The following is a 23,394-nucleotide window of genomic DNA, read 5'->3' as shown; positions in this document are numbered from 1 at the left end:
AGTTCTTAACTCTCCGCTAGCTAAAGGAGATGCCAGAAATTATGCCTTAAATAAATCCTTCCAGAGATGGCAGGAGCAACAGAAATAACCCTCCCTCCAACCCTCAAGTCAGAAACCAAAGCATAAACCATGTATCTTCAGTCCGGTTACTAAGGACATCTTCCCAGCTTAGATTCTGCAGAATTAATGAGAGCTGCGTGGGAATACAAAGGGGGACGTACAGTAAAGGCCTTATGAGGCATTCGTAGTTACTGGTGATGCAGATCATTGTAGGCCCCAGAATGTCAGGGACAATCCAGAATCCTCGGATCGGAGCTGGCTGCCTGAGAAAAAAAAAAACACACAGCCATAGTTAAACTACAAAACAGCAAAAGCAGTGGATCCAAAAGCAACGATGTGGCTGAGGTTTGTGGCCTTCTCAGGGCTGGGTCGACAGTTGGGTGGGACATGGTATCAGTGCAGTAACCTCAGAGGTGGTGACTTGGAAACCTGTATTACTTACAGCTCTGATCGGTTTGAATCAAGCTGTCACTCAGCAGCCAGACGTCGCTTGACTTACAGGTCACTCAGGAACCCACAGCCTCATGGTGCTCACTGTAATCTCGGCAGTTAGCACGATACGATGAAGCCAACTCTTTACGTCTCTGTCTCTTCCTCCCAACTTGCACATAAGCTCCAGCTACCTCTGCATGCCTAGCCGAGCGCCCAACCCAGATTAGGTGCTCAGAAACTGTTGACTGAATAGTGTCTTTCTCACCTTAAAAATTCAGTGCAGGCCAGCATCTACATCACAGGACTTAATTTACTGTGCACAGCACGCAGCTCCCTCTCAGTCTTGGTCTACTTCACTGAAGAAAGTGAAAACTGGACCTCAGACAGGAACTGTCTTTCCTGCCAACACGCTCACCCCACCCCCACGGCTCACTTCTGCCCCAGACTGTCGACGCCATCTCCGCTCGCGTCTTCTGAGATTTGCTCCGTCAGCTCTGCAATCACAAAATCTCCCTACTGTCCATTTACCCTCAGCTTATAAACAAGCTGACATCTCTTCCATTCAAAACATTCTGCACTGTAGTTTCAAGCTCTCTTTAACCTATTCCCTCTTCCTTTCCCTTTAGAGCCAGCAGTCTTTCAACAGTAGCCTGCAGTATTATTTCTCCTTCCACATCTCTCATTTGCCTTTTTTGCAGGGGAGGGGAATGGTGGTGAGGGAGTCTGGGAGGTTAGAAAAAATTTTTCTTCTGTATTTCTAGTGTGAAATCTACATACAGAAGAGTGCATATAGACACTCTGTGACCACTATCCAGGCCAAGAATGACAGCAGTATAGGGGCCTGAGACCTCCCGTATGAACCTCCTGATCACAACCTTCCACTTGATTTTTATGATACTCATGTTTTCGTTTTGCTCCATAGCTTTCCTATCTATGTATGTATTCATTCCTAAGCAATACAGTTTTACCTGTTTTTGAAATGTATATATTATATATACATATATATTATAAATGAGATTTTATTATCTATTTTCCTCATTCACTTTTCACCTGTGCTATCCGCTCCCACCCACAAAAGCGTTTCTCCGTGGTTCTCGATGAACCCCCATGTTGCCAAATCTGGACACTTGAGCGCTCTTCACTGCTTTGCTGTACTTATTTGATGCTGCTCCCCCTGCCTCCTCTCTGAAACATCCCCCTCCCTGGCACCCTTACCCCGGATTCTCCTTCAGTCTCTCTGGCCGCCTTTTACTTGTTTCCTGCCTGGGCTGGGCTCCTCGCCCTCCACTCACTGCTTGTAAGAAAGTGTTGCTCAAGACTCTATACTCAGGTGTCTTCTCCTCTAGGCCCTTTCCTGGGGAACCTTCATGCTGACAATTCCCACATCCATACCGTCCTAGCCCAGACCTATGTGTCCAACTGCCTATGGGCTCCTCCACTTGGATGTCCTTTGGAACAGAAGACTCCAAGTGCCCCCATTAACCCATCTTCAGTCTTCCCACATCCACTTTCTCCTACGTCCAATTTTTCTGAAGGGTACCGCATCTACCGTTATCCCGGGTAGAAACCTGGGAGTCACTCTAGATGTTTCCCTTTATTCTATTAATCAAATATTTACTGAGTATCTACTAGGCACCCTGTCAGACACTGAGTGTACAGACATAAGGCGATGGTATAAAGTATGAAACAGACAGACATGGTCTCTGCCTTCGTGAAACATTTATATTCTAGTAGTGGTGACAGACATTAAACAAACAAAAATATCAATTTAAGTATGTGCTACAAAGAAAAAGAATAATAGGAGAACCCAAAGGGGTTCTGGGAAATCAAGGGAACCCTTTATGAACTGACATTAAGATCAGAAAAGAATCAGCAAGTGAAGACTGACAGGGGTTATGACTGGGGATATACCTCCCAGACAGAGGACACAAAACGTGGAATGGCTGTGGGCAGAGGAGAGCTTCTGATGCACAGATACTCTTGGGGTGAAGTATCATGTCTGCATGGGAGTGTAATATACGTATATACCTGAATTACTGAAACAACAATTGTTATCTGTGTTTAGAAGGGAGAGAAAGTCCTTACCTGCATGGCAATGGCTTCGTACAAAGAATGTGTTCTACAAAGCATTTCTGTTCTGTAGCTAGTTCCTGTAAACTGTCCTTATCTTCTTCATCTACAAAAGAACACATATATAAGTTAAATAACAAAAGTCTCCAAATTAAAATGCTGACGATATTAGTTAAATGCGGTTAAGTTCTTGTCTCAGACCATTGCTTCTTAAAGGCTATGCCTCTCTGACATAGAAATCTCCTTTCCACAGGGGTCTAGATTTCTGCCTCAAGAAGGAAAGTGGATTTTCCTTGGTCAGAAATGCAGAAACGTTTCATTCAGGAGAACAATCCCAGAAATCATTCCCTTCCATTCTCTTCCTCACCCACACCAATTTTACTTTTATAACAGCTTTTTGAAACGTAATTCACAATACCACACAGCCCAACCGTTTAACCTGTACCATTCAATGGGTTTTTAGTATATTAAAAGAATTGTACAACCATCGCCACAAAAAATTTAGAATATTTTCGTTACCCAGAAAGAAACCCCCCTGATACCCATTGGCAATCGCTCCCTAGTTTCTGCCAATTGCCCCAGACCTATGCAACAACCACTAGTCTACTTTCTGTCTCTGTGGACTTGCCTGTTCTGGACACTTTATATAAATGGAATCACACAACATGTAGTTACCTGTGACTGGCTTCTTTCACTTAGCATGATGTTTTCAAGGTTCATCCATGTTGGAGCAGTTACCAGTACCTCCTCTTTCTGTAGTTGAATAATATTCCATTGTATGGCCATACCACATTTTATTTATCTAATCATCAGTTGATGGACACTTAGCTATTTGGCTATTATGAATAATGCTGCTATGAACATTCGTTTAGAAATTTTATCCAAGTATGAACATGTTTTCATTTCTCTTGGGTATATACTCTGGAGTAGAACTGCTGGGTCATATGGTAACTCTGTTTAATCATTTGAGGAACTGCCAGATGTTTTCCCAAAGTGGCTGGACCATTTTACATTTCCATAAGCAGTGCATGACTGTCCCTATTTTTTCCAACACTTGTAATTGTCTTTTTAAATACTAGCCATTTTAGTGGGTGTGAAGTGGTATCTTGTGGTTTTGTGGTATCTCATTTCCATGACTGAACATGTTTCCATGTGCTTATTAGTTATTTGTATATGATCAGTGGAACAATGTCTATTAAAATCCTTTGTCTGTTTAAAACATTGGGTTATCCTTTTATTATTGAGTTCTAAGAATTCTTTATATACTCTAGACACAAGTCCATTATCAGATACATGATTTGGAAATATTTACTCCCATTCTGTGGGTTGTCTTTAGTGTTTCCTTCTAAGTGGTCTATAGTTTTAGTTCTTATATTTTAGTCTTTGATCAATTTTGAGTTCATTTTTTGTGTATGGTGTGAGGTATAGTCCAATTTCTTTCTTTTGCATGTAGATGTACACTTGTCCCAGCACCATTTGTTGAAAAGACTATTCTTTCCCCCATTTAACTGTTCTGGCACGCTTGTTGAAACCAACTTACTGTAAATGTAAAGGTATATTTCTGGACTCTCAATTCTATTCATTGACCTATATGTGTATCCTTATGCCAATATCACGCTGTCCTGATTACCATAACTTCGTAAGTTTTGAAGCTGGGAAGTGTGGGTCCTCCTACTTTGTTCCTGTTTTTCAAGATTGTTTTCGCTATTCTAGATCATTTGCAATTCCATATGAATTTTAGGATCAACTTGTCAATTTTTGCAAAGAAGCCAGCTAGGATACTGATAGGAATTACACTGAATATATGTATCAATCTGGGGAGTATTGCCATCTAACAATATTAAGTTTTCTGATCCATGGGATCAGATGTTTTTGATCTTCCTGTTTATCTTTCTCAAAGATCACATGGGATGTTTTTCATTTATTTAGGGTCTTATTTCTTTAAACGTTTTATCGTTTTTTTTTTTAATGACTTAATTAATTAATTAATTGGCCACCCCGTGCAGCATGCAGGATCTTAGTTCCCGGACCAGGGATCGAACCCGTGCCCCCTGCAGTGGAAGCACACAGTCCTAACCACTGGACTGCCATGCCACGGAATTCCCTGTTTTGTAGTTTTAAGAGTGTGTTTTGCATTTCTTTTGTTAAATTCATTCCTAAGTATTTTATTCATTTTAATGCTATTGTAAATGGAATAGTTTTAATTGCTTTTTAGATTGTTCACTGCTAGTGCACCGAAATAGACCCGATACGTGTTTACTGATCTTGTATCCTGCAACCTCTCTAAACTCATTTATTAGTTTAAATAGTTTTTCAGTGGGCCCCTATAATTAACTGTGTAAAAGATCGAGTCATTGGAGAATATAGTTTTACTTCTTCCTTTCTCATCTGGATACGTTTTATTTTCTTTCCTTGGCTAATTTCCCTGTCTAGAACCCCCATTATAATGTTGAATAGAAGTAGCTAGAGCAGACATCCTTTTGTTCCTGATCTTAAGGGGAAAGTGTGGAAGGCAGAACTTGTATAACAATTAAATCAGACATTTAGCTGAAGACATTTCTAAGCAAAGTGTTGAAGATGTGGTCTGATTTCTTCTTGCCGATTACAGTATAATGTGAGGAAAATATAATTGAGGGAAGAACTGTTAAACAAAATGGAACAAGGACTTGATGATCTAGGAAATTCTCAGCCTATGTGGATGGCAAAAGATGCTAAAATTAAGAGTCACCTTCCGGAAACATGTTTTAGAGAAAAAGCCACTGGTGTGACTGTTCAGTCTTTTGCTAATACCTCAGAAAGATCAAAAGTTCAGAATATTCAGTCACACAAAAGGCTCTTTGACGAGATTAAGAGCATGACTTAGATCCTTCAGGTCTCAGCAGAAGCCAAAAATAGAGGTGTGATTATATAGGGAAGATAGTGGATGAAACTCTACTATAGTGACTCCTCATGATACACACAGGAGACCCAAAAAGTTCCTGAGAATTTTATACCCACAGAAATACCACTGGCTTGAACTGAAAGGGTCAGAGGATGAGAGAAGGCTATTCCACCCTCAAAATTCTATAGGCAGAAAACAGGCTAATAAAACTACTCAACTACAAACAAATACAATCTTTCCTGAAAAATGAAAGATTACTCAGAGGGCAGAGCTCCAAGCCCAGAGGATTATCCCCAGGCCTTGAAACACAATGGAATTTAGATTTTTAAATTTCTTGGAACCTATTGTTCCTTTTTCCATTCCATTTTCTCCCCTTTTGAACTAGAGTATCTATAAGTGATACCTATGCCTGCCCCACATTGTGTTCTGGGAGCAGACAACTGTTTTCTAGTTTCATAGGTCCACAGATAGAGAGTAATTTTGCCCCAGGGTAGATTATACTTAGAGTCTAACTATAATTGATTTAAATGATTTAGATGATGACATTGCAGTACTTTTTTTTTTTTTGCAGTACGCAGGCCCCTCACTGCTGTGGCCTCTCCCGTTGCGGAGCATAGGCTCCGGATGCGCAGGCTCAGCGGCCATGGCCCATGGGCCCAGCCACTCCGCGGCATGTGGGATCCCCCCCCGGACCAGGGCACGAACCCGTGTCCCCTGCATCGGCAGGTGGACTCTCAACCACTGCGCCACGAGGGAAGCCCTACATTGCAGTACTTTTGAGCTCAGGACTTTTAGATGAGATTATGAACTTTGTGTGGCTATAGGGACAATGTATTTTGTCAGATGTGAATGTTTAGGGGCCCCAGGTGGAATGGAGTAGGCAAAACGATGGACTCCCCAAAGATGTGTTTTAATCCCTAGAACCGGGATAATATGCTAGACTACATGGTAAAGGGGAATAAAGATTGCAGATGGAATTAAAGTTGTCTATCAGGGCTTCCCTGGTGGCTCAGTGGTTAAGAATTTGCCTGCCAATGCAGGGGACACAGGTTCGAGTCCTGGTCCAGCAAGATCCCACATGCTGCAGAGCAACTAAGCCCGTGCGCCACAACTAATGAGCCTGCACTCTAGAGCCTGCGAGCCACAGCTACTGAGCCTGCGCGCCTAGAGCCTGTGCTCCGCAATAAGAGAAGCCACCGCAATGAGAAGCTCACACACCGCAACAAAGAGTAGCCCCCACTTGCCACAACTAGAGAAAGCCCGTGCGCAGCAATGAAGACCCAACACAGCCAAAAATAAATTACTTATTAAATAAATTTTTAAAAAGTTGTCTATCAGATGTCTTTGAAATAGGAAGATTAGCCTGGATTATCTGGGTGGGCCCAGTGTTATCACAAATTTCCTTAAAAGTGAAAGAGGAGAGGGGCTTCCCTGGTGGTCCAGTGGGTAAGACTCAATGCTCCCAATGCAGGGGGCCTGGGTTTGATCCCTGGTCGGGGAACTAGATCCCACATGCATGCCGCAACTGAGAGTTCGCATGCTGCAACTAAGAAGTCCGCATGCTGCAATTAAAGATCCCTCATGCCACAAGGAAGATCCCACGTGCCTGCAACTAAGACCCGGCATAGCCAAAATAAATAAATATTAAAAAAAAAAGTGAAAGAGGAAAGCAGAAAAGAAAGTCAGGGTTATACAAGGTGAGAAAGATTCAACTTTGTCCCACATAGCTGGCTTTGAAGATGGAGGAAGGGGACTAGAAGCAAAGGAAGGCAGAAGCTGGAAAAGGCTAGGAAATGGATTTTCCCTTAGAGCCTCCAGAAAGGAACACTGCTTTGTCTAGTGCGATCATTCTAGGACTTCAAACCTATAGAACTATAAGATAATAGATTTGTGGTGTTTAAAGACACTAAGTTTGCAGTAATTTACTACAGCTGCAATATTCTAGTACAGAAAGCACTTGGTCTTTTTCTGTTAAGTGTAGTATTAGCTGTGGGTTTTTCATAGATACCCTTTTTCAGTCTGAGGAAGTTCTTTTCTATTACTAGTTTATTTAGTGTTTTTAACATGAAAGGCTGTTGGATTTTCCTAAATGCTTTTTCTGTATCTGTTGAGATGATCATATAGTTTTTGTCCTTTATTCTATTTTTTTTTGTTGGGGGGGTGGGGGGGGGCATGGCCCTGCCATGCGGCTTGCAGGATCTTAGTTCCCAGCCCAGGGATTGAGAACCCGGGCCCCGGCAGTGAAAGCGCTGGAGTCCTAACCACTGGACTGCCAGGGAACTCCCCTTTGTTCTGTTGATGTGGTATAATATTGATATATCAATTGATTTCTCAATGTTAAAGTAATCTCGCACCCCTTGGATAAATCCCACTTAGTAGTGGTGTATAATCCTTTTTATATGTTGCTGGGTTTGGTTTGCTAGTATTCTGTTGAGGATTTTTTACATCTATATTCATAAGAGATATTCATCTCTAGTTTTCCTTTCTTGGATGTCCTTGTCTGGTTTTGGTATTGTGGTAATACTATCTTCATAGAGTGATCAGGGATGTGTTTTCTATTTTTTGTAAGAGTTTATGAAGAATTGGTATTAATGCTTCAAATATGAAGCCATGTTGTCTGATTCAATCTCTTTACTTGTTATATATACGTCTATTCAAATTTTCTATCTGTTTTTGAGTCAGTTTTGGTAATTTGTGTCTTTCTAGGAATCTGTTCATTTCATCTGCGTTATCTAATTTGGCATACAATTGTTCTTGACATTCCCTTATAATCTTTTATTCTTGGTATATCTTTATAATCTTGTATTTCTGTAAGGTCAGCAGGAATATCTCCACTTTCATTTCTAATTAATTTGAGTCTTTTTTATTTCTTGGTCAGTTTACCTACAGGTTTGTCAATTTTGTTAATCTTTTCAAAGAACTATCTTTTGGTATCATTTATTTTCTCTATAATTTTTCTGTTCCAAACTACTTTTTATAGAATCTGTGAAACATACTGAAAAGTGCAAAAACTCACCTGATCCAAGAAATCTGTGAAGTTTATGAATCCAGGTTAGCCCAACACTATGTACACCAGCTTCATGAGTACAGTGATATCTTGAGGGACACTTGGGATCTGCAAATGGAATCATTAATGATATAAAGGAAGCCATTAGAAAACAGAGTTCACCTGAGCAGGCCTGAGCAGGCTGCAAACATATCTGTTGATGGAAGTGATGCAAGGTCTACAGGACCTTCATACTGTGGCACTATGTCAGGGGTTTGGGAATTTAAAAATCTGACTTCAGTTTCCAAATACATTTTAAAAGTATAATTAACAAACACAATTCAAATACGTTATTTTCTAAATATTAATACAGAGTTCACCAAACATTAACACTTGAGTTACACAGGTAACTCACTTATGCCTTTCTGTCCTCCTCTGTCCATTTATTTACAGTTCTTCAAAATAAAATGGTAAGAAAGGCTGTAGTTCTGTAGGAAACCTATGCTTGCACGCATCTACTTACATGAAACTGCTGAAGCTACTGCACTCCTACAGCACAGGTACTAGAAAGACTTCAGCACAGCTGCTTAGTGAACAGTCTTGTCATAGATGGTAAGTCAGGTGTAAAACGTGACATTTTACTTGATAATGTTGACTTACAGATAATTAAGTTTTAGATAGAATTTTTGTATTTATATTTATACCAAGAATTATGAGCAGCTGTTACATAATTTTAATGAAAATTTCTGTATTTCCATGGAGTCCTAGTTATCAGTAGTAAGACTATTGTGAAACTAAAAGATGAACTCTTGAATACTTAATTTATAAATATTTATCTCTGTGACTCACGATTTTTAAAACATTAAACAACCAAAACAAGATACAGAAATAATGTCTATGCTAAAGCTGATTTAAGATGGCAACTGTCATCCATAAGCCCCTAAACCCAATTTTTCTTTTATCCAACAGCCTCACTTTCTTACTGCTGACTTTATAGTAAGTAAATGTTGTAAAGTGAATATTACAGTATTTTCATCAGTTTTATATGTTGGGGTTCTGCATAACACCTCGGAAAATAGCACTATGCTATAAAAAGTTAAAAAAAACAAACAAACTCCTGGCAATCTCCATGGTAATCATCTCTCTGAACAATAAAGGACTAAACAGTTTCTTTTCATTTGCCCACAGCTGAGACTTAATTTAAGGCTCAAATCATCTCATTAGATCTCCCAGTGTTTAAAATAGCTTTTCAAAATGTCTGTGGTGCTGAAGTCAACAGAAAAACCTTAATATTGGGATGAGACAGAAATCTGTTATGAAAAAGGCAACATTAGTAACTGAAGTAGGAAATTTGCTAGACACCCCTGACAAGTTATATGGTAGCCACTCACTTATGTCATTAAAAATCTGGGTATGTTTCAGGTATTGTAATATGCCTTAAGTATAAATATGAATCAGTCAAAAATTTATTAGTTTCACATATGAAAATGTTATCTCTTATTCAAAGAATCAAGATAAAAAAGCCTACAATTAAGATTTCTGAAAAACGTATGTATCTTTATAAGGAAACCAATTAGTTTATGTCACTTTACCTCACTAGGTCTCAATTTCCTCATATATAAAGCAAAGTTCTGAGACTTAATATTTAGACTATATCTGTCCAAACCCTGTTCAATTAGACATGCCCAATGAATCCTCTTTGCTGGTTTATTATATAAGGACTACTATGCCCTTAAATGTTTTGACTACACTTTAGTACAGAGTTGAAGCCATTATTACCAAACCCAGGCAAACTGGCTAATAGGACTGTAGGCAGATTAAGTCAGGCTGCTACAAGATTGAACTCCCTTTCTCTGGACTGGAGAGATGAAAACTATGAAAGGTACACCCAATTATTCCAGACTGAGTGAGCTTTTGTTCCTCATTCTTCACAGGGAGGAAGACTAGATCCTACAGGAGACTCTGAGAAACTGTTGAAGGGCAAATAGGATTATAGGATTTTTATGTCAGAAGGGACCTTAGAGATCATCTGATGTTATCTCTATTATCTTTACATGAGAAGTTGAATAAATGTCCGATACTACAGAGCCTATTAATGTTAGAGCTCTAACGAAAACCTAGGACACTCCAGACTCCTAGTTACAAACTCCTTCCACTGAGCCATGCTGAGTCTGGACAACACACAGAACACATTCTTTGATAGTCTCAGCAGTTTATCCAAGAGCGTCCTAGATGAACAGATATAAGTTGCCAGAAGGATCTGGTGCCAACCCAGGTAAGTTAAAGCAAAAGGAAAAAAGAAAAAAAGGAAACATTCAGATGGGCCTGGGTATAACAATATGTTCTAAAATGAAGAAAGATATTTTAAAGAGATACCTTAATACCAGTATAATTTTATTTTTAAAGTTATTTTAAAAGTTTATTAAAGTTTGCATACATTTAAGAATTTGAATCATGAAATCTCCTTTCGATTGGACCAGGAAAAAGTCACTATTATAAATCTTAGTGAATCCAGACTGAAGACCACTATCCTAAAACTTGGGGAATTTGCTTAGTCTTTCTTGGACCTACAGTGCAATGTTGTAACTGAAAGGCCAAAAGAACCCCGTCAACTTTTTAAAGGCTGGAACTACAGAAAAAATAAATTACACAGGAATACCCTGTGATAATCTTAGTACAAATATAATGCAATAAAAGAACTAATTTTAGTGAAAACTTTACCTCTGTGAAGTTTGATTGGACAAGAAAAGTCAGAATCAAAGGGCTCGTCCTCTCCGGATGCCAGTTTCAGGGCAAGCTCCAACTCCACACACTCAAACACATACAGAGAAGGAATGAGGTCTGCCCTGGAATCCCAGGACTTCTCTGACTGAAAAAAAAAAACACTGTAATTTTAGTGTTTCATGTTGCTTTGAAAATGTACACAACTAAAAACAAGCAAAAAGCTGAATCAAATAGTGCTTTCAAACTCTTAATTCCACCCTCTATTCCAACAGTGCCTTGTTATTCTTAAAAGTGAAAAAAAGGCCTCTCTTCTTTTAGGAAGTTGTAAATAAACAAGTTTAGAGAAGAGCCAATTCAGTGATTCAAAGGTTCTTTATACCTATCACCAAAGGTGGCAATATAGAGTTCAGAAAGAAATATATAGGTCGCTGGACCAAGTAACCTGGGTGCATTTTAACTTCCTTCAATTTAAGTTTTTAAAGTGGGCTTCAATTACTTTTAAGTGTTAAGTAAGTTTTCAAAATACACATAAGTGCCAAATAGAAACTATAAAATTCCTCATATACGAAACATTCATACTGGTCCAGGAACTATCCCTGGTGTTGGAGATACAAATATGCCCACAGCAGCCCGACTTACTGTTTGGTCATCTTCTTCTTCCCCTTCCAGCACAACACAGTGATACAGCATTCCTGATTCAGTAGCAATCACCAAGATGTTGGGGACACATGGTAAGCAGAGTACAGCACAAGCATCATAACCATAGTTATCTTCAGCTGCAGGATGCATGGGCAGTGGGCCTAACAGCTTTCCCACACTCCCAGGGCTAAAGAAAGAGTGAAAACATACTTGGGAAATGTTGATAGCAGACAACCATGCTCATCACTTAAGAAGTTTTTTTGACTTTTCTTTCCCCAGCTATCATACACTAATTCAAAATATAGTATATTCCCAATGTCTCCACTTTTTCATTTTCCCACTCAATTCCCACCTCTTTGGTACTTCTCAACTGGACATAATTTTGCCCCCAAGGGGACACTGGCATGTGTCTGACGACATTTTTGGTTGCCACCACTGGGAGGAGGGGGAGAGGTTACTGGTGTCTAGAGGCCAGAGATGCTGCTAAACACTGCCCCACAGGGCAGGCCCCTACAACAAAGAATGATTCGGCTCAAAATGTCAATAGTGCACAGTTTGAAAGATCCTGCCCTAAATTTACTGTGGTTTATGCCTTCACCACTCCAGTAGAAGCTACTCTCTGCCAAAGGTCACCATTGAGATTCTAGTTGCTAAATGCAAAAAAGGCCCTTATCTCGAGCTGGTGCAGCATTTATAACTGGTTAACAATGATTGCTTCGTAATACCCTTAACATCTGTACATTCTTTCTCCTAGTTTTCTCTTCCTACCTCTCTGAACACACCTAATACCCTTTCCTAATTTCTGCCTCTTAAATATTTGCGCTTTCCCGGATTCCATTGTAAACCCTCTTCTCTTTTCAAAATACACACTTATATAAGAGCATATCAGGACTTCCCTGGTGGCGCAGTTAAGAATCCACTTGCCAATGCAGGGGGCACGGGTTGGAGCCCTGGTCCGGGAAGATCCCACATGCTACAGAGCAAGCAACTAAGCCCGTGCGCCACAACTACTGAGCCTGCGCTCTAGAGCCCGTGAGCCACAATTACTGAGGCCACGCGCCACAACTACTGAAGCCCGCGTGCCTAGAGCCCATGCTCCGCAACAAGAGAAGCCACTGCAATGAGAAGCCCGCGCACCACAACGAAGAGTAGCCCCAGCTCGCCACAACTAGAGAAAGCCCATGCACAGCAACGAAGACCCAACACACCCAAAAATAAATAAGTAAATAAGTAAATAAATTTATTTTTTAAAAAAAGAGCCTATTAACTATGCCTGGTTTTAACCATTACCTGTATTCTGATGACTCCCAAAACTTTTATTCTGAAGTGCAGCTTATCTTCAGACCCACTATTTAATTGGATTAGACAAATACACTTACTGAGCGCTAGATAACACCCCCAAGGAAGTAATGGTTTAGCTGGGGAAGCAGACATTTAACTAGAATTACTATAACATCTGTAACAATGCAAGGATTTACAGGGTACAAAGCAACACTGAAAGGTACAAAGCAAGTGAGATATGTAAGAAAGGTATCCAAAATAAGTAAGATCGGGCTTCCCTGGTGGCGCAGTGGTTGAGAGTCCGCCTGCCAATGCAGGGGACACGGGTTTGTGCCCCGTCTGGGAGGATCCCACATGCCGCGGAGAGGCTGGGCCTGTGAGCCATGGCCGCTGGGCCTGCGCGTTCAGAGCCTGTGCTCCGCAACGGGAGAGGCCACAGCAGTGAGAGGCCCACGTACCGCAAAAAGAAAAAAAAAAAAAAAAAAAAGATCAATGGGAACAGCATATTCTGGGAAGGGATGGTGAGCATTCCAAGCTAGGGAGCAGCATATATCCAGTCCTGGAGGAATGAAAGGCGAGGAATTAACAGGAAGGAAACTTAGCTTGGTATGATGGGAGGCGAAGTGCAAAGTCTAAGGCAACAGAACAGTAGCTGGGCTGGCTTATGAAGCAGACAGTCTCATATGCCATGTTAACGTGCTCAGAGTCTCTCCGCTGGGTGACAGAGTGTCACTAGAGGTTTAAATCAAGAGTGAAAGAGTTTCACTTTACTAAGATTAATCAGATGGTAGTGAGGAGGATGACAAAGAGGGGACCAAAACGGGATTCAAGGCAACTAGTTAAGAGAAGAATGATCCAGGCAGAAGATGATGAGGGTCTGAAGCAAGGACAGGGGAATAGAGAGATGGGTATATACATTCAAGAAATTTTCATGGTAAAATCAATAGAATTTGGGGACCAGACTGGACTTATGAGGATGTAGAAGATGACTTTCAGGTTGTGGGCTAAGGTTACTAGGTAGATAATGTGGGCAAATAAGGGCCAAGTAGTTTGGGGAGGAAGGGTAAGGGAGGGTAATAATGTTACCACAAAAGCCTCCCGAGAGAGACCATGTGTGAAAGGCAGAGAACGTTTCTGTCCAGAACAGGACTGACAGCGAATCCTCATCATTCTGCCATCTATAAAGCTCTTTCATCTTTCTTAATTATCTTTTTCATTTTGCATCCTCTCTTCTCTCTCCTGGGTTCACTTCCACTCCCATTTCTACCTAGTGAATCCTTCAGGTCCAAGCTTCTGTGTTACCATCTTCTGAGTCCTCCAAGACAGGCAGCCTAAGCACTTACTCTGTCCCACTCCCAGAGCACCCTGTGATGCCTTCAGCACATCACGTTGTACTACAGTTTTGGTTTGCCGTAGGCCTTTCTGGTAGACAAGGAACCACATAGCAGGGACTCTGCCTTCAACCTTGTATTCCCATATTTTGCCACAGAGTGAGTCCTGAATAAATATCTGTTGATTTATAAATAAATAAATTACAATGTTCAGATCGGGCCGTATGCCTCTCTAGTTACAAACTTTCCCAAAATTCTTATCCTCTATTGATTCTAACTCTCACCATAACAGATGATTCTTATTTCTTTATTTTACCTGTATTTTCTCTCTAGTCCTGTATTTCCAAATGTCCATGGAATATTTCCAAATTAGTTGCCCTTCCTGACCTCATTATTTCTGTTAATGGCTCACTCCCTTAACCAAACAGCAACAAAGTCTTATTGATCCTTCCTTTGTAGTATGTACTATGTTCATTTCTCCCTTGTATTACCACCCTAGTTCAAACTCTTACAGACCTTAAACTAAAATTTGGAAGTTACTTTAAAAGTCTCTCTGCTCCAGTCCCTTTCCTAACCAATTGTTTTATCCTTCTCCTGTTTAGAAACCATCACTGGATTCCTACTAACCTATTCCTACAGAAAAGACTCCACATCCCTTAACTAGGTATTTAACTCCACCACATTTTCCCTGGACAGGAGCTTCCAGCTTTATCATTAGACGCTCCCTACCTGAATCTTCTGCTCCAGCCCCAAGTGTCTAATCATTGGACCTTAAACAACATTTGCACTTGCCTGTTTTCATACTTGACTTCATGCTGCTCTTGTGACTAAAATGGTCTTACCCTTCCTTGATGCTTCATTTAATCCTGCTTTAAAGCCTTAAGTCTCATATGACATCAGTCCTTCTCTATGAAAATTTCCTTAACTTCTTCAGTCAGAATCATCTCTCCTTCCTCTGGGTTCTTATTATGTGCCACTAATGCAGTACGAGTCATTATCTTTCCATGGTTATGTATGTCTTTTCCCCACAACTGGGACATAAGATACCAGATAACCATGTCTAACCATCCCCATGGTGCCTTGTTCACATAAGATACATGATACAGATCTTCCTTGACTTACAGCAGGGTTACGTTCCAATAAACCCATTGTTGACAATATTTTAAGCTGAAAATACATTTAATACAACTTACCTAGCAAACATCATAGCTTAGCCTAGCTTACCTTAAATGTGCTCAGAACACTTACATTAGCCTACAGTTGGGCAAAATCATCTAACACAAAGCCTATTTTATAATAAAGTGTTGAATATCTCATGTAAGTTATTGAATACTGTACTGAAAGTGAAAAACAGAATGGCTGTAAGTATATCAGTTGTTTACCCTTGTGATCGTGTGGCTGACCGGAAGCTGTGCTAACTGCCTAGCATCACAAGACAGTATCAACTGAATATCACTAGTGCAGGAAAAGATCAAAATTAAAAATTTAAAGTACAGTTTCTACTGAATGCATACTGTTTTTGCACCATCGTAAAATCGTAAGTCTGACTAAGTTGGGGACCATCTGTAAATACTTTTTTGATTGACTATCCTTTGTGAACACAAATCCAGTCTTATCTTAAGTGATTATCCACGAATTCTATAGAACTTACCCAAATAATATGAGGAAATGAAAAGTCAAATGATCTGTATCAACTTTCTCTTCAAAATATGCAAGCCAGCCTTGAAAGGCTGCAATACTTACACAAACTCAAAAACATGGACCCCAAGTGCAACCATGACAATCTATACTGGAGCACAAGCTGGGTTTTCATTTCAGGTGGGTTACCTCCTCAGCTTACCTGTGCAACAGACTAACATATGTAAGGAAAGTCTCCCCATTCTCATACAAGATGTACAGGGGGTAAGCCAATACTTCATCTTTGCCCTTTTGTCCAAATATGTTCTTCGGGACTGCTGACAACGGCCCAAAGTCAAATGCAACTGCTGTCTCTCCTAGAGATGCGGTGTAGGCCCTTCTGAAAAGAGATTTTAAAACCAACTGGTTGGAAACGAAAACAGAAATAAAATGTCCAATAACAGCAGGTGGGGATTGAATTTGTATTCAATGGAGTGATAAGACAAAAAATTGTGATTATGAAGAATGTTAAACAACATTGGAAAATTCTCATAAAATTCAATGAAAGTAGGCCATAAAATTATATAAAGTTGAAATATACAATCACACAAACAGTAAAAATACACACATACAGACATGCATAAACACAGAAAAGAAACAGGAAGAAAACACATAAAGATATCAACAGTTATCTCTAAGCAATAGGAGGCATTCAGTCCACGAATATCTACTAAATATTACTAAGCGCTCAGTCCCTGTGGTTCTGGGAAACATCAGTGACTTGAACAAAGGCCCCCCTCTAACGAGAGAGACGTCCACAGAGAAGCCAACCACATAACACAGAGCCAGAATATGACGTTATGAAGAAAAATAAAGCAGGGGAAGAGAGTACTGATGGAGGTGCTGCTTTAGGTGATCTGGGAAAGACTCTGATAAGGTGCTATTTGAGCAAAGATTTGAAAGAAGTAAGGGGGCGAGTCTGTGGTCACGTAGAGAAGGAGCAGTTCAGGCAGAAGGAAGGACACAGGCAAAGACCAAGGAGGGCGGTGGCAGGAGTGTCTGAGGAATGGCAAGGAGGCTGAGTGGCTGGAGCTCAGAGCCTGGGAGGACTGAGCTGGAGGGCTGCAGTCAGCGGGCAGAAATCAATGGAGTGCGGAGAGCAGGGAAGTAGAATGAGCTGATTTATACCGAAAAGTAGCACTCTGATTGCTATGCTGAGGACAGACTACAGGAAATTTTAAAATACTTCATTTTCTTCTTAATACTTTTCTTAGTTTTCCCAATTTTCCGCAACAAATTTACATTACCTTTATAATCAGGAAAGACAAATGATAAAACATGCTGTTTTGTATTTTAAAATTTAGTATAGTTTGTTATTCAAAAAGATTCCAGTTTAACACAAGGTTAATGAATATGGTTAAAATAAAACCACAGTTTCATATAGCTGAGAAAGTCAGCATCATTCCAAGCTGTTATAGGTACCATATATCTTAGTTTCTTTATCACACGGAAAGGTATATGGTTTCAGGAGGCAAAAAATGAGGAATCCCAAAATCCAGAATAAAGAACTGCCTGAGTTAAACTAAAAAATTAAGACAATGAATGGAAACAAAAAGACAAAGCAGTTATTTCAAAGAGACTTAAATACCAAGCCATCCAAACTTAACTGGAACTTAATAAATATAGTAATATTTCTAATAATGGTAGTAGGTATCAATTAATGAGTACTTACTCTGTGCCATTCTAAGCACTTTTTATGCATGATCTCATTTATTCTGTACAATAATCCAATTAAGTGGTCACTACTTTTCATATTCATGGAATATACAGTCATGGAAATGACGCTTAGTGCAACTGAATAACTTGCCCAGACGCCACAGCTGACAAGCGGCAGAGCTGAGACTGGAACCCACCAGGTGTTGACGCCAGAGCCAAAGCTCTTAACTACTGCGTTTGCTCTACGGCCTCTCATCTGGACAGGGTGCCTGGCAAAGGAGGTTGGAAAGCAATGGAAACTCACTGCCGACACCAGAACAGGACCTATCAACTCGCAGAGGCAGGTATTTCCCCACTGTGGAGATGGCTGGATGCGAGGTTAAAGAGCTGGTGCTATAAGACATTAAAATCATTTGACTGAAACTTTCAGTTGTGGGACTATTAAAGAGAATTAAAGTGGTCTCCAGGCTGGTGGCAACCTCTGACTCCTAGCAGAAGCAGATGAAATTCCTCTCTGGAGGAACACACCCCCAACTCAGGCTCTCAACATTTCAAAACATTAAGATCAAGTAAACATAAGTTCACAACGAGAGATCAGCAATCACAGGAAGAAGCGACCAGAGGCAAGAGGAAGAACACACAGATTTAGATCCCCACCTCCCCAGGGCTTCAGATATTGAAACTGTCACATACAGAATAGCTGTATATAAAATATTCAAAGGAATAACGGTTAGAAAAACAAAAATAAAGATTATTAGATATGACCATCATGGAGACATGAAAAGAACTAAATGGAACTTCCAGAAATACTGCTACTAAAGGCTTCTCTCTACATGCACACACTGTGGGTGATCATGTGTGGTAATCACCGGAAAGACTGATCAAGAGGCCAGAGGAATGGGGTTTGTAAGTTCAAAGGGTGATTCTGTTAGTGGTCAAAGTAGCCAGGAGCTTGCCCCTGTAGTGGGTAAGAAAACATAAAAGAAGCCAGGGTCACAGGAGAATCAGAAGGGCTCTCTACGTTCTGCTCCAGCTTCTGGGGTACCAGGTGCTGGGGGTCCAGCAATCTGCCCATCCACACTGAGTGAACAGCTGGCAGGCCTCCAGCCCAACACTCTCACCTTCCACCTTTGCTGTAACTTTGCAATATTATAATTCATTCTCTTATTCAAGATACAACAGGGAATAAATTTCAGCTATTCACATTTTTGAACTTTCTTGAAAAAAGACCAAGTTAGTAGTTATAGTGACATTCAGATTTGTAACTTCTCGTTACCTATCCACACCGCCTATTTTTGCTTTTTTCTCACATTACCAGAAAGCATGCTAAAGGCACCTTTGGAAAATCTTGCAATCTGCTAAAATTGCATTTATAATCCCGATAAACTAATTTTTAAAAATTTCATGACACAAATAAAAACTTACCCTTTATTGAGTATTAGACTTTCCTCTTCTGCTTCTGAAAGTACAATGACCTTAGTGGGTGTCTGGGGCTCACGTAAAGAGTAAATCCTAGCAATCAAAAGAGAAGAAAGCCAGTACTTAAAATTCTTCTTCATTTCCCAAAGTTCCTCTTTCCTTTCCATCTAGTCAGTTTCTGAGAATTTTCCTACCAGTTATCACAACCATCTGCCAAAGATCTTGCTGTTATTGACAAAGTAGCCTACTTCATTTGTTCCATAACAACATAAGAGGAAGGTTTCCCTGGGGCATGAAGAAATGTTCTCTTCTCTAAGCAAAATGCCTTATCAGCCTTCCCCAACCACCACACCTCAGTCCTTAGCCATATTCACCTTGTCTAGTCATCTCACTACTGCCTCTAAGTTTGCCAGCTTCCCTCCAGTTATACCCATCTGTCTCTGCCTATGAGGAACTCAATCTCATCAGGGAAGAAACCATTTCTCACTGGCCAGCTGGTATGACCGTGGGTGACTTTTAGCCTGCAATTTGTACATATTTGTGTTATATAAAGACACAATGTCTTCCCTGCTTTCTCAAGAGGTTAGTATAAAACTAAAAGAATTTTTTTTACCAAAATCATTTTAATTTAAAATAAATTTGGGGGGAATTCCCTGGTGGTCCAGTGGCTAGCACTCTGCATTCTCACTGCCAGGGACCCGGGTTCGATCCCTGGCCGGGGAACTAAGATCCGCAAGCCACACAGCGTGGCTAAAATAATAATAATAATAAATTTTCACAGCATATATGGCTATTGTTAAAAGGAGAAAAAAAATTTTAAAGGCCAGTAATATCATTATTAGAAATCCAAATCCCTCTTAAAGTCTTTATCAAGTTAATCACTTATTTTGTCTGATCCCACAAAGAATTTTTAAACTTAGTTTGTTCCATTATCAATAGAATGTCATTTAATAAATGTTTTTAATGAAAATTCGATCCAATTGAACACACCATTCATTGTGGTCTTCCTAGCTGCCTACAAGCATTACTGACTTCAAAATACAAATAAGTCCTATAAATTGTAATGCAGAACAGTGAAAGGAAAAGTAAATGCAACAGGGCACTGAGTGGGAATTTCTTGTTGCCCTGAAACTGTCAATAGGGTCAAAGCTTAGGAAAAGAGAAGTGTTAAATACCCAGTATTTTAAAAGGAATCTTTAATAACTGAGGCCAGATACCTCCTTTAGGGCTTAATGTGAGGAAGACCTAGACCTACACTATCCCCTCACAATCTCCTTTTCCAGCTTACAAAAGACAGAAGGTGTCAAGAGTCCTTAAGAGTATGGTACGATGTCTGGAATGTGAGGGTCCTCCTTCTTTCTTTACCCCCAACTGCAGAGCCAAATGGGTGGGTAGGAAAGGCCCTAAAAGAACCAGCCAGATTTAGGGGTACCTGTAATAAGGGGAAACGGGTATCTCATTTTCTAGCTGAATGCCAGATGTGTTGTCAAAAACTACAGGCCACCAAGGCCAGGGAATTCTTGGGTGATTCTGACATGTCATATCCTAGGGTTGGGGGCATGCGAACACTCTATGGTATCTACTCCAAGTATGGAAATTTCTGCAGGAGGTAGGCTGGGACAACATAAGAAAGGACTATAGTGTAGTATGCCCAGTTCTGTAGCCCTTGGAGGGCAGGGAAAAAGACCTTGGCAGTTACCATGGCTCCATACGAAAAACGGTTAGGTGGAGAAGGCAGGAGATACCAAGTTTAGGGATATTCCATCTTGACAGAGGGTTCAGGGCATGGACAGTTGGTAGAGCCAATGGGAAACAGAGCTCCTGAGTGATGGAGGGAGCTGAAGTCCAAACACTGCCCCTGAAGAAACCACACACCCATCTATGCAGAGACTATCACATCAATGGAGGCCACTAGCAGCTGAGGGAACTAGACTAAACCAGGAGGGATATGCCCCCTGCCCTTCACTGATGGACAACCAGTTAGGTAAGATGTATGCCTCAGTTAGCACACTCTCTTTACCCCACCATTGAGGAGTCAGACCCAGAGGAAGGAGGAACAGCTCTCCTCCTTACACTTCACCCCCTACCTCAAGGTGCTTGGGTCGAAAGAAGAGTCAAAGAGCAGATCATGCCCTCTCCACTCATTTCAGATCCCTCAAGGTCTGACCTGTGATAGGACCAGGATATAGTTTTGAAGTGGATTTGAGATCAGAGTTTTAAACTGAACAGACTAAGTTTTAATAACTAAAAGTAACCAGAAATCTATGAGATCTGTGTAAGAAGCCCTTAAGGGATCAACCATTCAGCAGTAAAAGAAGATTTGGTAGAGCACAGTCAAAGCAGTGATTAGAAAAAATAAAACTGCAGGTATCTGTACATCAGTCAGTCTCCCCAACAAACTTTTTACATAAGGCAGATCCAGAAAGTTAACGGATAATAGAGATCTCTGTAGGATTAGGGCATTTAATCATACAATGCAAAACCTGGAAGGGGCTTTAGTAAATGATCAGATGAAACCTGCTCATTTGACAAACTGGAAACTGAGGTGCCCAAGTTTTTAACATCCCAAAGACAGAAGTGACACTGGGACAAGAACTCAAATCTCTCAATTCCCAATTAAATTATCTTTCCCCTATGCTACATTACCTCCAAAAGAGTGACACAGTGAAAACAGCTTTAGGGAGTTTATCTTAATAGGTCAGATTGGGAAAGTAGAGACTGGAGGTAGGAGTTGAGAGGGAATAACAGTAATTAAGGCACGTAAGTTAGGGCAGCTGGACGATTCTTACACGATTGAGAATGGGTAACAACAGCCATCAGATAAAGCTTTCCAACATCTACTGACCCATTTAGTGGTACTCTGAGCTATTAACTGGCAACCAGAAAGAGAATCTTCCCACTCACAAAGCTGTAAGAAAAAAATGTACCTTATTACATTGTCTGATGTTAACAGCACTATGTGGGGGTCCAGCATCTCACTCGGATACCAGGCAGCATGCTTTAGAGTCAGAGAGGTAGAACTGGTGAAAAATCTCTCAGCAACGGGAGTGGTGCTAAAATAAAGACAGCAATTTCCCAAAACCTGGATGAAAAAGCTTCTAAAGGAAAACCTATCTTAACACTCTTTGCTCTTCTTTCCTTCAAATTCCTTTCTTATAAATCTTGCTGAGACAGCATTTAAAGCATCTACCAACCAACATCAAAGAATCAAAATTAAAATATTTTCTAAATTGTAGAATATATTATACTGTACTTTACAAGTGATTTTACATACAGTATCTTACTTGATCCTTTTAGTAACTTTGTAAGGAAACTACAAGGGCAGCTATTATCACTCCTATTGTGGAAATGAGGAAACAGATTTAAAAAGGAAACATTTTTAAGGAGGCCCAACCTATGAGTTGTGGAGCTAAAGATGGGTTTCTACCTTATATTCTTTTCAGATCTTTCAGACTCTCATTTTTCAGGATTAATTGGAAAAGAAAAAAATACAAAAATAAAACTTAGTTACACTTATGAGAAAACTGTCTGGCTCACAGTTAATAACTGCTTTTAAAACATCTTATTTCAACCTACTTGAAAAAACAGCCTGACTTCCAATGAGACAGCAATGTGATAATTTAGGCAGAATAAAAGTACAACCCCACATATACTGTAAACACTATTATCACAAGAAGCCAGTGTGCAGACCATCTGGAGTATGATGTTTCAATAGTAGCAGAGAACCACTGGTCTTAAGCAATTTTTTGCATGTATTACAAAATTATACAGATAAACACTAAATGGAAATACAACTTACCTACAATTCACTGTTGATTTTCCACCTTCAAATTCAGAATTCTTCCCCCACCTCTTAGGTAATTCTAATATCATGAGTCCTTTTATTCCTATAAGTGCTACATGATGTTGTGCTGGACTTAACAAGACTTGATAGATTTCAAACAGGGGTGGATTTATGCAAAGCAATCTCTGAAAATTAAAGCAAACTAGTCAAAATAGTTAATTTTAATGCAAATATATATGGCAGTTACTTGAAAGCACAGCACCACTTTAGTTTTCTATAACTGTAGTTTAATGAAACATTCTGGGTAAGTACTAACACCTCAGCCATTACCTGATGAAATATTTTTTAACTATTTAGATTGGAATAGTATATAAAATGCACCAGGTTTTCCTACTTTGACAAATACTACATATAATTCCCTTTTTACAATCAAACTCCAGACTACCACTTCAGC

The 23,394-nt window shown here is 40.1% G+C and overlaps 2 protein-coding genes across 2 annotated transcripts in view; both read right to left on the bottom strand.

Moving 5' to 3' along the window:
- Window positions 1–23,394, bottom strand: part of ZNF594 (zinc finger protein 594) — a 258,800-nt gene that overhangs the window by 198,642 nt on the left and 36,764 nt on the right. The window lies entirely within an intron of this gene.
- NUP88 (nucleoporin 88) overlaps window positions 1–23,394 on the bottom strand; it is a 30,387-nt gene that overhangs the window by 3,557 nt on the left and 3,436 nt on the right. Inside the window, exons 3-11 of the mRNA XM_004266999.4 lie at window positions 22,956–23,125; window positions 22,084–22,209; window positions 19,163–19,249; window positions 16,245–16,421; window positions 11,793–11,979; window positions 11,151–11,298; window positions 8,460–8,558; window positions 2,578–2,668; window positions 222–323 (exon numbers count right to left, since the gene is read on the bottom strand). Of these exons, the coding sequence (XP_004267047.2) occupies window positions 222–323; window positions 2,578–2,668; window positions 8,460–8,558; window positions 11,151–11,298; window positions 11,793–11,979; window positions 16,245–16,421; window positions 19,163–19,249; window positions 22,084–22,209; window positions 22,956–23,125 (1,187 nt within the window). The remainder of the gene's footprint in view (window positions 1–221; window positions 324–2,577; window positions 2,669–8,459; window positions 8,559–11,150; window positions 11,299–11,792; window positions 11,980–16,244; window positions 16,422–19,162; window positions 19,250–22,083; window positions 22,210–22,955; window positions 23,126–23,394) is intronic.

Source organism: Orcinus orca, chromosome 19, assembly GCF_937001465.1.
Source record: "Orcinus orca chromosome 19, mOrcOrc1.1, whole genome shotgun sequence".
NCBI lineage: Eukaryota > Metazoa > Chordata > Mammalia > Artiodactyla > Delphinidae > Orcinus > Orcinus orca.
This window is presented reverse-complemented; position numbering and strand designations above follow the sequence as displayed.